Source organism: Daktulosphaira vitifoliae, unplaced genomic scaffold (genome assembly GCF_025091365.1).
Source record: "Daktulosphaira vitifoliae isolate Bord-2020 unplaced genomic scaffold, ASM2509136v1 Scaffold_1, whole genome shotgun sequence".
Classification (NCBI taxonomy): Eukaryota; Metazoa; Arthropoda; class Insecta; order Hemiptera; family Phylloxeridae; genus Daktulosphaira; species Daktulosphaira vitifoliae.
The window spans coordinates 28,708,155-28,721,765 of NW_026099572.1; the positions used below are offsets into that span (position 1 = coordinate 28,708,155).

The 13,611-nt window shown below is 39.8% G+C and overlaps 1 protein-coding gene across 1 annotated transcript in view; it reads left to right on the top strand.

Annotated features, from left to right (window-relative positions):
- Positions 1 to 408: 408 nt before the first annotated feature.
- The window catches only part of LOC126902916 (forkhead box protein O), a 34,045-nt gene continuing 20,842 nt past the window's right edge, over positions 409 to 13,611 (top strand). The window contains exon 1 of the mRNA XM_050680684.1: positions 409 to 1,100. Within this exon, the coding sequence (XP_050536641.1) occupies positions 687 to 1,100 (414 nt within the window). The 5' untranslated portion in view covers positions 409 to 686. The remainder of the gene's footprint in view (positions 1,101 to 13,611) is intronic.

The following is a 13,611-nucleotide window of genomic DNA, read 5'->3' on the forward strand; positions in this document are numbered from 1 at the left end:
CTGGCAAGTTTTTTTTATGCGTCAACGATGAGCATCGAGTAAAAACGATAGCAATCACAATAATAACAACAAAGAGGACGTGTAGTTACCCTCGGCTCACGCAGTTTGGGTATTAGGAAGGTCATGGTTTCTTGTAATAGACGCTGTTACGGTATTTACGGTGTACCAGGTATTTTTGCGTCGGTTACTAGTGTACACTGTTGAATACCGCTGGCACGGGTCCCGCGTCGAGGTCATCCTCCACACACATAATGCTGCGTAGTGTCGTCCTCATGACTTTTCCCCCGCGCCTGCCCTCACTAACTTGGTTCCACCACCAATGTGGCACCTACTCCCCGCCTCACTGTCCACTCGGTCTCGAGTCAGCCGCCACCGTCATAGCCAACGCCGTACGCCACCGCCGCCGCCGTTGTCGGCTCAGTTCAGTTGCGGCGCAATTAGTGTGCACTCGTAGCGTGCGCGAATTTAAGTGTATATGTGTAGTGTGCTATGCATGAGCGTCGTTGATATACCGTCTCGGTGATAATATTTACGTTAAAGGCGAATCGAAGAAAAAACATTTCTTATATTTTTTTGGTCTTTGAGATACGTATAATTTTCTAATTTTTTCGCGTCACACAACTTTTTAAAAGCCGTTTCTTTTGATTGATTTAAGTGTATACCGGCTACTCTTGCCGATTCACGCCATGGATTACGGTTTGGAGCCGCTGCAGAGGGCTCGGTCCAACACGTGGCCGTTACCCAGACCGGATGCCGAGGACGGAATTAATACGCAGTTACCAGAGGATAGCCCACCGTCGCAGTTGATGCCGCCGTCCACATTGCCTTTGGATATCATCGGACCGGCCGGCAACAGTTCATTGCAACCGCCACAACAGCCGTTACAATCGTTGATTGCCGGTCCCGCCGGTGCCGCGGCCAAGAAAACGTCTAGTCGACGAAACGCATGGGGTAACCAGTCGTATGCTGATCTTATTACACAGGCCATCAGTTCGGTACCGGAACAGCGGCTTACCCTATCGCAAATCTACGAGTGGATGGTACAGAACGTGCCGTATTTCAAGGACAAAGGGGACAGCAACAGTTCAGCCGGTTGGAAGGTGAGCTTTATAACTTTTTGCATTTAGAATAAATTTTGCTTGACGCGTTTTAAATTTTTTTTTTTTTTTTGTTTGGTTAACGGTTTTTAACATTTCTGTAACTTTCCTTCACTCTCCACATTTGTTGTCGGTTCGTTATCGTTATAAATAAATTAACTCCGTTACGAGAAAAGGCCAAAAGTTTGAAGTTAAAAAGTAACCTGCTTGCATAAATAATGCTGTAGACACTTGGGTCACTGTCCTTCGTGTGGCGCGTGGATAGTTTTTTATCGAAGTTCCGGACAAAAGACCTAAGACGTGATGACTACTAACTATAAGTTTTATCGAAACAGGAGGAGGTTTGTTTTCTTTTCTTTTTTTTTATTTCAAGGATATCTGACAACCCAAGTCGTTCATTAAAAATTCATCTTTGTGAATTTGGTATCTTTAACGTAAACCAAACATCACCGGCTTATATTTATAAGGCAATTATAACCGTACGTAAGTTTGTCGTTATATTTTATTATAAACATTTGTTTTCATTTCTTCAGTTTATTAAATAACATTATTACAAAATATGCATGTGCCAATTAGTGAATTCAATGACGCCCATTTTTCCGATTAGTACACTTTTTCAATTGATAACATTGTGAGGAGTTTTTTATACCACTGAACAGGAATATTAATTAGACGCATTCACTATGGTTTTCGATTAAAATACGAAGATATACATTTTATACGATCTCATGTAAACTTTTAAAATCGACATATTATTGGACTCGAATTTTTACCCGTGTTCTGAGGTAACCGATTTCAACTAAAAAAATATATATAAATGTATGAAAATACTTCAGCTGAGTTTTAAATATTGACGAAAGCACTATAATTTCGGAACACTGTTTTTAATTTTAAAGTATCATTATGTGTCAACAATTAACAATAATCGTTAAAAAAAGACTGCCTGCTATTTATACATTTAAGTTCGCCGCTCTAGTTTTAGCTAATAAAATTCTAATATTAATTTGTAATTACCACAATAAAATATTGTGTTTTCTCATCGTTAACATTTTTTTTTTTTTTTCGATAAATATTATCATTTGATTTAGTTGCCTGTAATTGCATAAATTGTAATTTACTATAATAAATTTAAATATTTTCGGGGTGGTGAATTAGACGACACTCGAGAGGTTGTTGTCAACGCTTTTTACCGCACTCGCTAAATGACCTCAACCATAACGTGTGTATTGCGCACAGAGGTCATGAGTTCTTCGATCAGATTCACTTGAAACGCACATAATAATTTTATAGATGCTAATTTATGACATTCGTATTGACAATATCGCAAACGAGATGAATGTAAAACGCTTGTGGTCATCGGCTCGGTGTTGTTGTAGTGTATAATCGATGTCAAGTCCAAAAAATGACTCGCCTAAGAATTCCAGTGTGTACAAATAATAATGGCCATCGATATCTTAGGCGAATAGGTGTGTGTTCGCTCTGACACGGCAACACGTAACGTTTAGGGAAAGACGCAGATTATCAGACGGTGTGTGTTCGGTACAAAGAGTATGAGAACGATTGATAAGAACGTTATTTATTAAGACGGCGGCTTCTAATTATGCCAGTGAAATAATATTTCTCGAAAACTACGTAGGCAACGGACGATACCAATTGTATCTAATTATTTCACTAGGTTTTCAATAGATATCCGTGTCAGCACATTCGATAAGATCATAGAGAACTGCAGGTGAAAGGGTCATCTCTTATAAACCGAACACACGGACGCTTATAAATTTTAATATAATTATGAATACCATTGGTTCTCTATTTTATCTGCCTCTCGCTCTCGTCCTGTCTCACTCCCTCCCAAACAATTCATAGACCCGATTATTTATGCGAAATTGTCATCGAGTCTCGTTTAGGGCCCGGCAGAGGGCGTCCTAGTCAAATATTTCTCACACTTTCAACGCTATCGATCATCTCGATCATCGACGGCAAACGCATTGCTGTGGCGTTGGAGGAATTTTATAGTAAGCCAAAGTACAACGCGATAAGCAGAAGATGCGCGTGCGCGTTAGGACGCATTGACATCTGATGTACGTAAGGGCGCCGATTGTAATTGCACGTAATTTTTTATCACAATGCAATAGCCCAGGGAAAAAAATCACCATGCGTATTTAACGAGCCGCGCTCGTCATTTTCCCCGTAGACTCGGCCGATTTTCTTTGCGTATCGGTTCCGCGGGAAAATCTCTGCATTCCTCCGCGACCAACACCTTTATTGTTATGCTGCCAAACTCTGATTTTACCCGAAGTATTATAACAATTGGCGGCGACGAGATGACCTCAAAACGTGCCGTCCGGCCGACGACGGTGTGTGTGGTGTATACTTTGTATATATATATATATATAACCTTCCAAGGTTACTTACGTGCGGCAAAAGCGAGATGCGTTCCACGTACCGCCGGCAATTCGGCGGGTTATTCTGAAGCCATAGATAAACTGGACGTCGATAAGGTTTGAACTCGGTTATTCCTGTGTAGGGTCTACCAGTTCCCAGGTAATGCGTTTCGTTACGATTATTTATAAATTGGAGTAATTAATAATAATTGGGTCGCGGCGGAAGTGGGAGTGTCGGCTGATAGCGAAAACTCGGGTGTCTAGAAAATCCGGTTTTTTCGTCATGGAAACGGTATTGTCGCTGCTGACGCGTGTGGGGCGTCCAAAGACCGAATGGTCTGTATTCTGTGCCCCACTGGACCCCAGCGATGAATAGCGTTCGACCGCAGCGAAACGGCCGAGTCTACGGCGGCTCGTCTATAAATAAAATAGAAATTCTAACGATGTTTCCGTTTAGCCGACGGTTTGGCGACTTTTCTTGGCCCTTAGCGAAACGCCCAAAACTATAGGAAACGTGGTCGCTCGACTGGAATTTCGTCCGTCGCAATCGTCAACATTCATCGCACGAACCGTCCAATCAAAATGTGGTGATCCCTATTGAAAATAATTGTCTGAAACGGTGTTCGTTTCACGAGTACTACACGAGTACAATATATATATATATATATACATTGCATTCAAGGTTAAGTATCGGCAGCGTTATTGTGCGCTTTAATGGACGGTCACGTACCCAAACCGTCACCGTCCCTCGGCTGTCATTCAAAAAATTTCGGGCGACGCACTTCGCGCGCGACCACCTCAAATCGTCAAACTTTCAACGATGTCAACACAATAATAATGTTATTATAATAACGATAAATATATTACATTTTAAGTGCGCATTACTCTGTTTGTAACATGGCGGCGGCGGCGATCACGTACAGCAGCTGGTGGTCGTCTAGTAGTTACATAACAATATTTAAATTATAAATAATAATAATAATAGTTATATATGTATTTGGACCCTGTAGCAGAATAACATTTTACGACAGGTATTTAAATGCGGTGTTAATAACAGTTCATCGAATAAGCTCTCCGGATTATAATTTTTATTTTTAAATGGTGTTACAATCGTTTTTTTTAGCTCTACGTTTTTCCACGGTAACCTAAATACTAATATTCCAATGATTAGTGTTGTTTTAATACTATTATCGTTCCTAAGATTGTTACGGGGCACGTGACGTCATAAATTAATGCAACTACTGTTCAACATCACACATCCTACTCAAGTAAACGAATAAATCAAAACCGTATAAATATTGTTGTCCGAAATGGTTTTTTGCACGTCGAATTCTGTCGATCGCGCGAAGAAAAAATAATAATGACCGGAACTATTTTGTAGCGTTACGCCGAATCCAAATATAATAATTAACTTTTCTTTAACGAGTTTTAATCGATTTTGTTATTAGTGTATAAATAAACATTGTGTACATGATGACAAAAAAAAAAAAAAATGGAATTGTACCAAAGTAATCGCACAAAGGAATTCACAGAGTTATTATCGGGCCAACGTTTGATTACGACAGCCGAGTTACTCGTCGGACGCGAGCACCGCATTGACTGTGTACAGAGTACATTACACTATTGCAGTTGTAGGTCAGATGGGGAAAGAGGCGTACCGTCGCAGTTTGGCGGGCTTTTCACGCGCACTTACTCGTATAGTAATAATTTGCAAAACGAGGAGTATAATAATTTTATTGAACTAGACGTTTTATTGGTATCGTTAAATTTTATGTCGGTGCAGCACACAGGTTATATTTATAGCGTCTTTCCACATAATCACACCGGCACAGTGGCTGAGCGCATAAACGCGGCGGAAATACGGCCGTGTAATCGAGTAACAAAAAAATTGTCCGTCATTATTTTTTTTTAAAAACTATGTAAAACCGAGAAACGCGTGCGAACATCCGAAAGGTCATCGCGTTGCGAACCTATTAGATTTTTCTATTCCAATAACTTTTTGGTCGGACCGAAAGCGGCCAACAACTCGAATGCGCATACAAATCGTTTGTCGAGTAGTCGGTTCCGTCGAGACACTCTCTCTGTCGTTCGATTCGCCCAATACCATAAAAGCACCGGAGAAAACTGAACCGTCAAAGTGGTACGGGAACAATTGGCTCGGCCGATTTCATTGCGGTAGCCGAGCGAACGGCGTCCGATCGGTCCGCGCTGTCGACATCACGTTGTTGTTGACGTCATGAGTAATTCGGTTGCCGTCGGACGGACCGGCAGACCCGATCTATTAGCTGCTACGCTCACCCCGTCCGAGTATTTTTCGCGCGACGACAACATTGTGCGGTAGAGCATAAATAGTACATGTCACACTGCGTGCTGTGATTATCGTCGGGGACGTCCCCAGCGTAATCGGCGACCGGAGGGTTTATTAAGCGTAACAGTAGGTTGGGATTATCGGATTCAGCGGATCACTGTTGGCGCGAAAACCGTAAGGTGACACCCCTGCCCCCGATCGCGGTTTCCGCATACTTACTATGTAACGACATGCTCGTGCAATGTGCCGATGCGAGTCAGCCGAACGCGAAAACGGCACGGCCGGAAGAGGGTGGAAAAAACTACCGGTGTTGGCGCCATTCGCGTAGGAATCGATAAAGGATCGCCGCCACTGCCATCGCCGTCTTCTCCTCCCGTTTTCGCCAGTGTACATTATATGTAGGCCGCGGCCCACGCTGTCCGTGGAACCGCCAGACGGGTTTTACGTCATCGTGGGACATGTACGTTGTTATTATTATTATTATTACTATTAAGTTGAAACGCAATTTCAGACGTTCCGTTGGTGGTGCTCTCCCGAAACGCGACGCGACACGTCCGTTTCTCACCGGCGACGAATCGTTTAAAAATAAAGCTGACGGCTTGCGATGAAAGCGAATTCATATTCTATAAATGGGTAGCAGCGATAACGACAAACTCCTAGTGTTGAAAGGTTTTTCTCGTTACGGGCAGCGATTTCAGTGGTCGTCTCTGACAGCGGGTCAATATAATTCCAATGTATTATTTTGTTATCGCGGCTGTCGTCGGACACTTTGTTTATGAACTCGTAAGGGGCGGTTGGGTATTTTTTTATTGGCGATCGATAAACCTTCGGATTCGTAGGTACCACTAAATAGGACGGCTGCCGTCGAGCATCCTCGTTGAATCGGATACCAACACATCACAGTTATTACGAACATCTACTGCCATACACAATTATCTCTACTACGACGTTTGATAATAATTGTGCTGTACACGGGCAAGGTCACTACTGTGTAACGAGTAACATCGTTGTGCCGCGTGTGCGCTTTCAAAACGCACGAAACGTTAGCGGATATCCCAAAGAGATCGGCACGCCGGTGGAATTGTCAATGTGTATTTTGTAGTGCGCGTGCAAGATTAGGAAGGAAAAAAACTGAAATCGATTCAGCCTTCGTCCTGTTTGTTTCAAATATAATAACCAGCCATGTAGATCGTGCAATATTGTTTTATATATATATTTATTGTACAAAACAATTAAGCACTAGTAGTATTTTATAAAAAATTAATCGTGTATTATGATGAGAACATAATTTAATCTGTACGATAATATTAAAAACCACTTTAATTATCAAACTAAATTGTGAAACGTATCATTTTGTGTGCATTGTTTTCAATTTGACGAGTTCAATTAACTGATCAACGGTTTATGTGCATATCGTGTTGACAACTTCCGTTTTACTGTTAAAAAGGTTACGACGAGTGTATTAAGAAAGTTAATGTGTTATTTTATAAAACTACCCCTTGCTCTTATCTAACTGACTTCATTATATAAACCGCCAACGGCCAAAGATAATAAATCTATTTTTAAAATTATTCTCGTCATATATTTTGTATTAGAAATTTTCGTTAATTTCGTATAATTTACTGCAAAACGGAGTTGTAACCAAAAATCAAATATAGTGTTTAAAAATGTTCATATTTTCTGGGAAATTAACAAAAGTGGATCTGTCACCTTTAAAGTTGGCCATTTAAGTGTGTAATTGACTTCAATCAGTGACGTAGCCAGGTGTTCTTAAAGGGGAAATGCCATCGAAAAAATCTCAACAAATCTATATTTTCGACCATTTTTTTTGTCCATTAAAATCATTTTGAAAACAAATCTTGCGATAAATAAGGAGCGTTATTTTTGTAGCTCCCCTTATTACGTCAATTACTCAGGTTTCTTATAATAATATATTATTATTATGTTGTGTTAAGCTGCTAGGCTATTATCCGATTTAATTTCAATATTTTTTGGAGAGGTTAATGTCACTTTTGAAGGATTAGCTATTCAAACTGTAAATTTTTCCACATGACTGTTTAAAAATATAATTTCAAGTATTATAAAAACCCAAAAATTAGATTTTTCCAATAAAATTTATTGTGTTTTGCAAAATCAGTATTAATACAGATTAATTCTCAAAAAAATAATTGTAATTAAAAATAATACTTGTTGCTTTTCCAATTATTGACTTGATGAAGTCGAAAAGAATGATGTCCACCAATAAAATGTTGAAAATTAATATTTGAAATAGTATTTATTATTTTATACTGTTTGCATTAGATTTTAAAACAGTTTTTTTGTAAAAAAAATGTTTTACTTATTGTTGTTTCTCAAATGACCGATCCAGTTGTTATGTAATCATAAAAGTCGTAATATTTTTTTTTTTTTTACAAAATACGTATATTATACATGTATTATGCCTCTGAAAAATAAAATATGGTATTTTTACATCACTAATAATAACATAGGCCGATACGCCGGGCACGTGGCTTTAATGTGAACTGATATTTTAACATTGTTATTTGTTTTTAATAGCTATTATTTTTGTTATTATTATTAATATATAAGTTCATTTTCGTCGTATATTCATTGCTATATATATATATATATATATATATATTTCCGACATAAAAAAAAAAACTCATGGCTAATATGATGTCAATACTTCAACTCGACATAACCGACGATTGTATCGTTCGATTTCATTTCTCGATACGGCCGTCGATGGCAACGATTCAATAAGTAAGTGGGTGTAGGTAGGCTCGAGCTATTTGGTCCGAGTGCATAAGATAAAGAAGATAGAGAGAGACACACACAAGAGAATGGGATGCGCGAGAAACGTGAACGTTGATAATATTAAGGTTTATTTTTGCCAAGGACGCCTTCTGGCAAGTGGCTACAGTACTGTGTGTGTGTGGCTTTTTGTCGTCACCGAAACGCCACCGCACCTTAAACAGCTGTTAATTAACGATATTATTATTACTCCGTTGTGTTTCGAGTGTCCCGAATCCAAATTGTACTATTTACTGAGCGCGATGAAATGCGTTTCTCGGCGGCGGTCTCTTCCTTTGATACCGTTTCAACTGGACAGAACTCTAGTACTGGTGTTGGATCGGTTTCCTATGCTAACCGCACGTGCACTATCTCCTACCGATAATCGGACGGGTGACCGTAATAGAAAGAGGGGCGATGAAACATGACGTCAAAAGCACACACAAGTTCAAAGATCTTACCACTCGATCGCATTAGTCTGCAGATTTCGTAGAAATCGTTCTACTGTCGAAACTCACATCGATTGGAAACTGATCTTGTCGCAGTGCTTTTGATAAATGCCAATTAGTTGCCATCGTTATCATTTTCCCGTGTTTATAATTTAGGTATCGGTCCGTTCGCTTGAAACTTTATCTGTCCAACTATTAATTAAATGTCGTCGTATCAGGCTCACTTAATATTTACAAATCATAATTATTCTTGCGTGTGAATATGTTTGAAATGTAAATTTCGACGGGTTTCTCCATATTCTCTCGTTACGAAATGTAGATTTCTATTAAAAACCCTTTCTAAACACATTGGACGTTTCAATGCGGTAGCGTTGCCGTTTCATATCTAATCACCGACAAGTTGAGTATTTTAAAGGATTTTTATATAATTTATTCGACTATTGTCCTTGGCGTGTACCGTAATTCATTAAGGTGAAATTATCGCTTGGAAATATAACCTGTTGCACGGGACAATCGGACCAAAAACTCGTGTTTACCTAAGTGGACGATTTTCTAAGATTGTGTATTGTAACGCGTTAAAAAAATGTTCAACTCGATATACACGTCGGTTACTCGTTGTAATGATCATTTCCTGCAATTAGTTATTTATACACCTCAACTTTTTGTGTTCATAACTGCGCAAAATTCGGCACAAAAAGTTTTTTTTTTAATTCGGTTTTCAATTTTTCGTTAAATATTTTAATGTCAACAATATAAAAGTTCTATTCATACATATTAATTGATTCGTTTTTAAGGCTTCGTACAATATTTGTACAATTAAAAACACATTGAAATAGATTTTTGTTATTATTAATTTATGTAAAGTGCGAATTTTTGCCTTTCAAAACACTATTTTTGTCATAGTTCACTTATGTTATTAATATTTTTAATAGTCGCATCTTAAAAAAAAGTCTATGTTGTAGACATAGTGCAAATAAAATGCTAATTTGGGTTTTAAGCACAGTGTAAGTATTGAATTTCAGAATAGATTTTATTGTACAGCAAAAAACATTAACCGTGTGGGTAAATTTAGTACACTTGCACGGCGTGTAAAGAACGACGAGATGGTTACAGGTGTATTTTGCGTGCACGACAGTTTTTATGTATTGTTTGAACAGCAACAGTTCTCCGTTGCCCGACGAATCGTACGTTTCCACACCACCCGATACAACTCGGTATTTTTTTAATAGGCGTTTTCGATTCGTACGGGTAATGGCGAATTTCGGTGAACTCGTCGCCCCCCGAGCCGAGTTTTCCGTATTCGCTTCGAAATCAACTTTGCTCAATTCGTTCGCCTATTCTATTATTTCCCAATATAAGCTAATCACTTGTGCGCACTGAAAAGTCTAATTGCATTAACGGACCCAACAGGCAGTTAGGAATAATATATTCGATCGTGTCCTTGTCGTATCGTATGTGCATCGGTCCGGCTTACCGGCGATAAAAAGCGTAACCTTCAAACCGACACTTGCGCCGAGTACGTCTGGGGTTGGAGACTTAACCCACCCTCACTGTTGTTGTATTACCGACGAAATTACTTAGCTTACTTTCTACTACTTTTGACGGTTGAGTTAATACGATGATTGTATGTCTACGGTCGAGCGGGGAATTTCGCAGCGTAGGGTAAGAAGGAAAATATTTTTTAAATACAAGTAACGAAAATCGTCGGCTATTGAATACAAAGGCCGGGCGCGTAAGGCAGAGGAAAAGTTGAAAAAAAAATGAGGTCGTTCCCCCAGCGGGTCAGGCACGTGCAACGAGAAAAAGCAGATCCGAAGGACGAAGAATGCACACCTTCTCGCCCTCACCATCATTTCCAACGACTTCTTCGCCGTGGGATTCCCAAATTAATTTTCTTTTGCTCGTCGACCGAAGCCAACTAAACATTTTCTACATAATAATGTGTACCAAATTCTTTTTGGAAACTAATTGCTTGCGTCGTCGCATTAACGTCGACGCAGTTTGTTTTGTGTCTTCGACACAAAAAAAAATTATCCCAAATTTCGCTGTATACGGCCGACCGACTCAAGTCGTATCGGTTCATTATGTGTGCGTTTTATCACCGGCATTGCCGTTATCTTCCACATAAACAATAATACGACAGTTGTTATTGTCTTGAGATTCATTAGCACGTTCGTTTTCCAATTTTACCTCATCGGAAGTTTCGTTATCGAAGGATCCATAGTATTTCTATTGGTCCCAATACCGTATCTAACACCGTAAAAAAGATACAAGCTTAAAACAAAAGACCCACCCCTCATTCGCGTCAAGGACGTCCGAAGCGACCGCTGAGGTATTTGGATCGAACAGATTTCGAAGCGCTCGTGACAACAACTCTAAGAAAACGTTTTATTTTACAACGTTATCGTCCGATCAATGTCAAGTCCAAAGTGGACCGGCAATGTGTAGATAGATTTTATTCGGTCGCTTAAGTACGGCGTGTTTGCATTGAAATATTATTTGCTCTCTGATCGATACACAAGTTGGCCGTTGTATATTCCCTCGGCGTTGTTTCCAATGACAATTGATGGGAAACGATCATTCGTTTCGTTTAATCTCGTGTGCCGTTTAATTACAATGAGCTGTCGAGGTGTACCGATGTTGGTAAATGTGTGTCTGACCGAGTGACTTTCTGAAGCGCGCGCGTCACAAACTATAAACCGGCGCGGAGTGTCTCTATTTTAATTTTACACTCGAGTGTCCGAAAAATTTTTTTATAAAATCAGAATTAAAAAAAAAAACCCATAAAACAAGTTCTTATTATAATTAATGACGTGGGCGAAAGTTTGGAACGCGCATTCCCTCCCCCCACGTGACGGCACTACTACCGCGTGGTATAATTAAACCAGCTTGTTGCCGTCTCCTTGACCAAGTGAGAGGCCGATATCCTCTTCCCAGAAAATCTCAACGAGGGGCAAAAGTCTGCCGGCTGTGCACAATGACGACGATAATAACTACTCAGCGGTGTTGATATTCTTTTATTATGTAGTAAATTTAATAAAAAGCCAGACATGTTTTTTTTTTTTATTGAAATCTCTGAACGACAACTGTGGGGACCCCATAAAACTTAATTACATTCACGTATTCAGACGAGCGACTCCAGTTGCATTATTATTATTATTATTATTTACTCTTTTATTGCGAAAAACAACTGCCTTAGAGTTGATAATTTCTAAACGCAACGTTTACTCTGGAACTTGACGTAATCAATTGCTCACATTGATTGTTTTCTATTGCAATGAAAGCCCGTTGACTAATTGTGGACAAACCAAACGCGTTTTTACAAATTCATAGTTTTTCCCAAAAGGCCCTGGCCGTGTAAATCGTCGTGTTGTTGACGCGCGGGGTGGCCACTGATGTTTTTGTGTCGTTTTTTACTCCGACGCTAGTCGCACATGCTTACGGTGTAATTTATTTTGTTGAAACGGTTTTTTGTTTACGTCGAGTGTTAAATATCCGCTAACGTCGATAAAAAAAACTAGCTGTTTCATAATATTTTTACCAGTAACCAAGGACCAAAGTATTTTCGACGGAATAATATTCAAAGCTTATTTCGGTGTTTACTTTGCTGGGATATTACTGAACGCTTTGGCGGTCGGGAATATTTTAATGCTATTTGAGACGATTATTTTTCCTTTTTTTTTTACATGGATTTCTTGTTTGTAAATATGGTAAGTAATTATTTTCCTGGAAACGGAAAACGCTTTTAAATTGATCGATTCGGCCGCGGGCAATCGCGTCCCCACGTGTATTTGCGAAAGTAAAACACTCGGGTCTGGGTCAACCCTCGTGCGGTATGGGACGGCAACCCCGTGTGCTCGTCATAACCGCACCGCTGTAACAGGTGTCAAGCGGCCCACAGTGGCGCCCTCGCCGCGTTCGCATTTGTGCCGATTATCAACGGCGGAGTAGACCGGAAACGAGTGGAACGGCGGGGGACACGTGCAGGGCTTCTCAGACAACGAAACGCGAACGCTCGGCCGTGCCGGGCGAACGTTAAAACTGCGACGCATTTAAACGCACTCCAATGGCGTCGCGACCAATAGAGCGGTAATTTTGGCATGTCCGTTTCGAGGGATGGATTGGAGGGGAGGGGACGTTGTTGTGATCTTGGCGTAAAATTCCCCCTAATCGGTTTAAATCTATGTGCCATTGATTAATTAGTTGGTGGCGTTCAACTACGTACGTCCTTCAAACGGCACTTACGTACTACGTATCGAACCGATATTTTTGCGCATTTAATAACAAGATGAAATTTATTTTTATTAAAAAATTCCTCAGNACGTTGTTGTGATCTTGGCGTAAAATTCCCTAATCGGTTTAAATCTATGTGCCATTGATTAATTAGTTGGTGGCGTTCAACTACGTACGTCCTTCAAACAGCACTTACGTACTACGTATCGAACCGATATTTTTGCGCATTTAATAACAAGATGAAATTTATTTTTATTAAAAAATTCCTCAGTTTCTATTTGTTGGTTGTTGTAATCTCCGAGGTAAATAGTCCGTTGAATGTGGATAGGTCGGAACGCGAACCCGTCGAG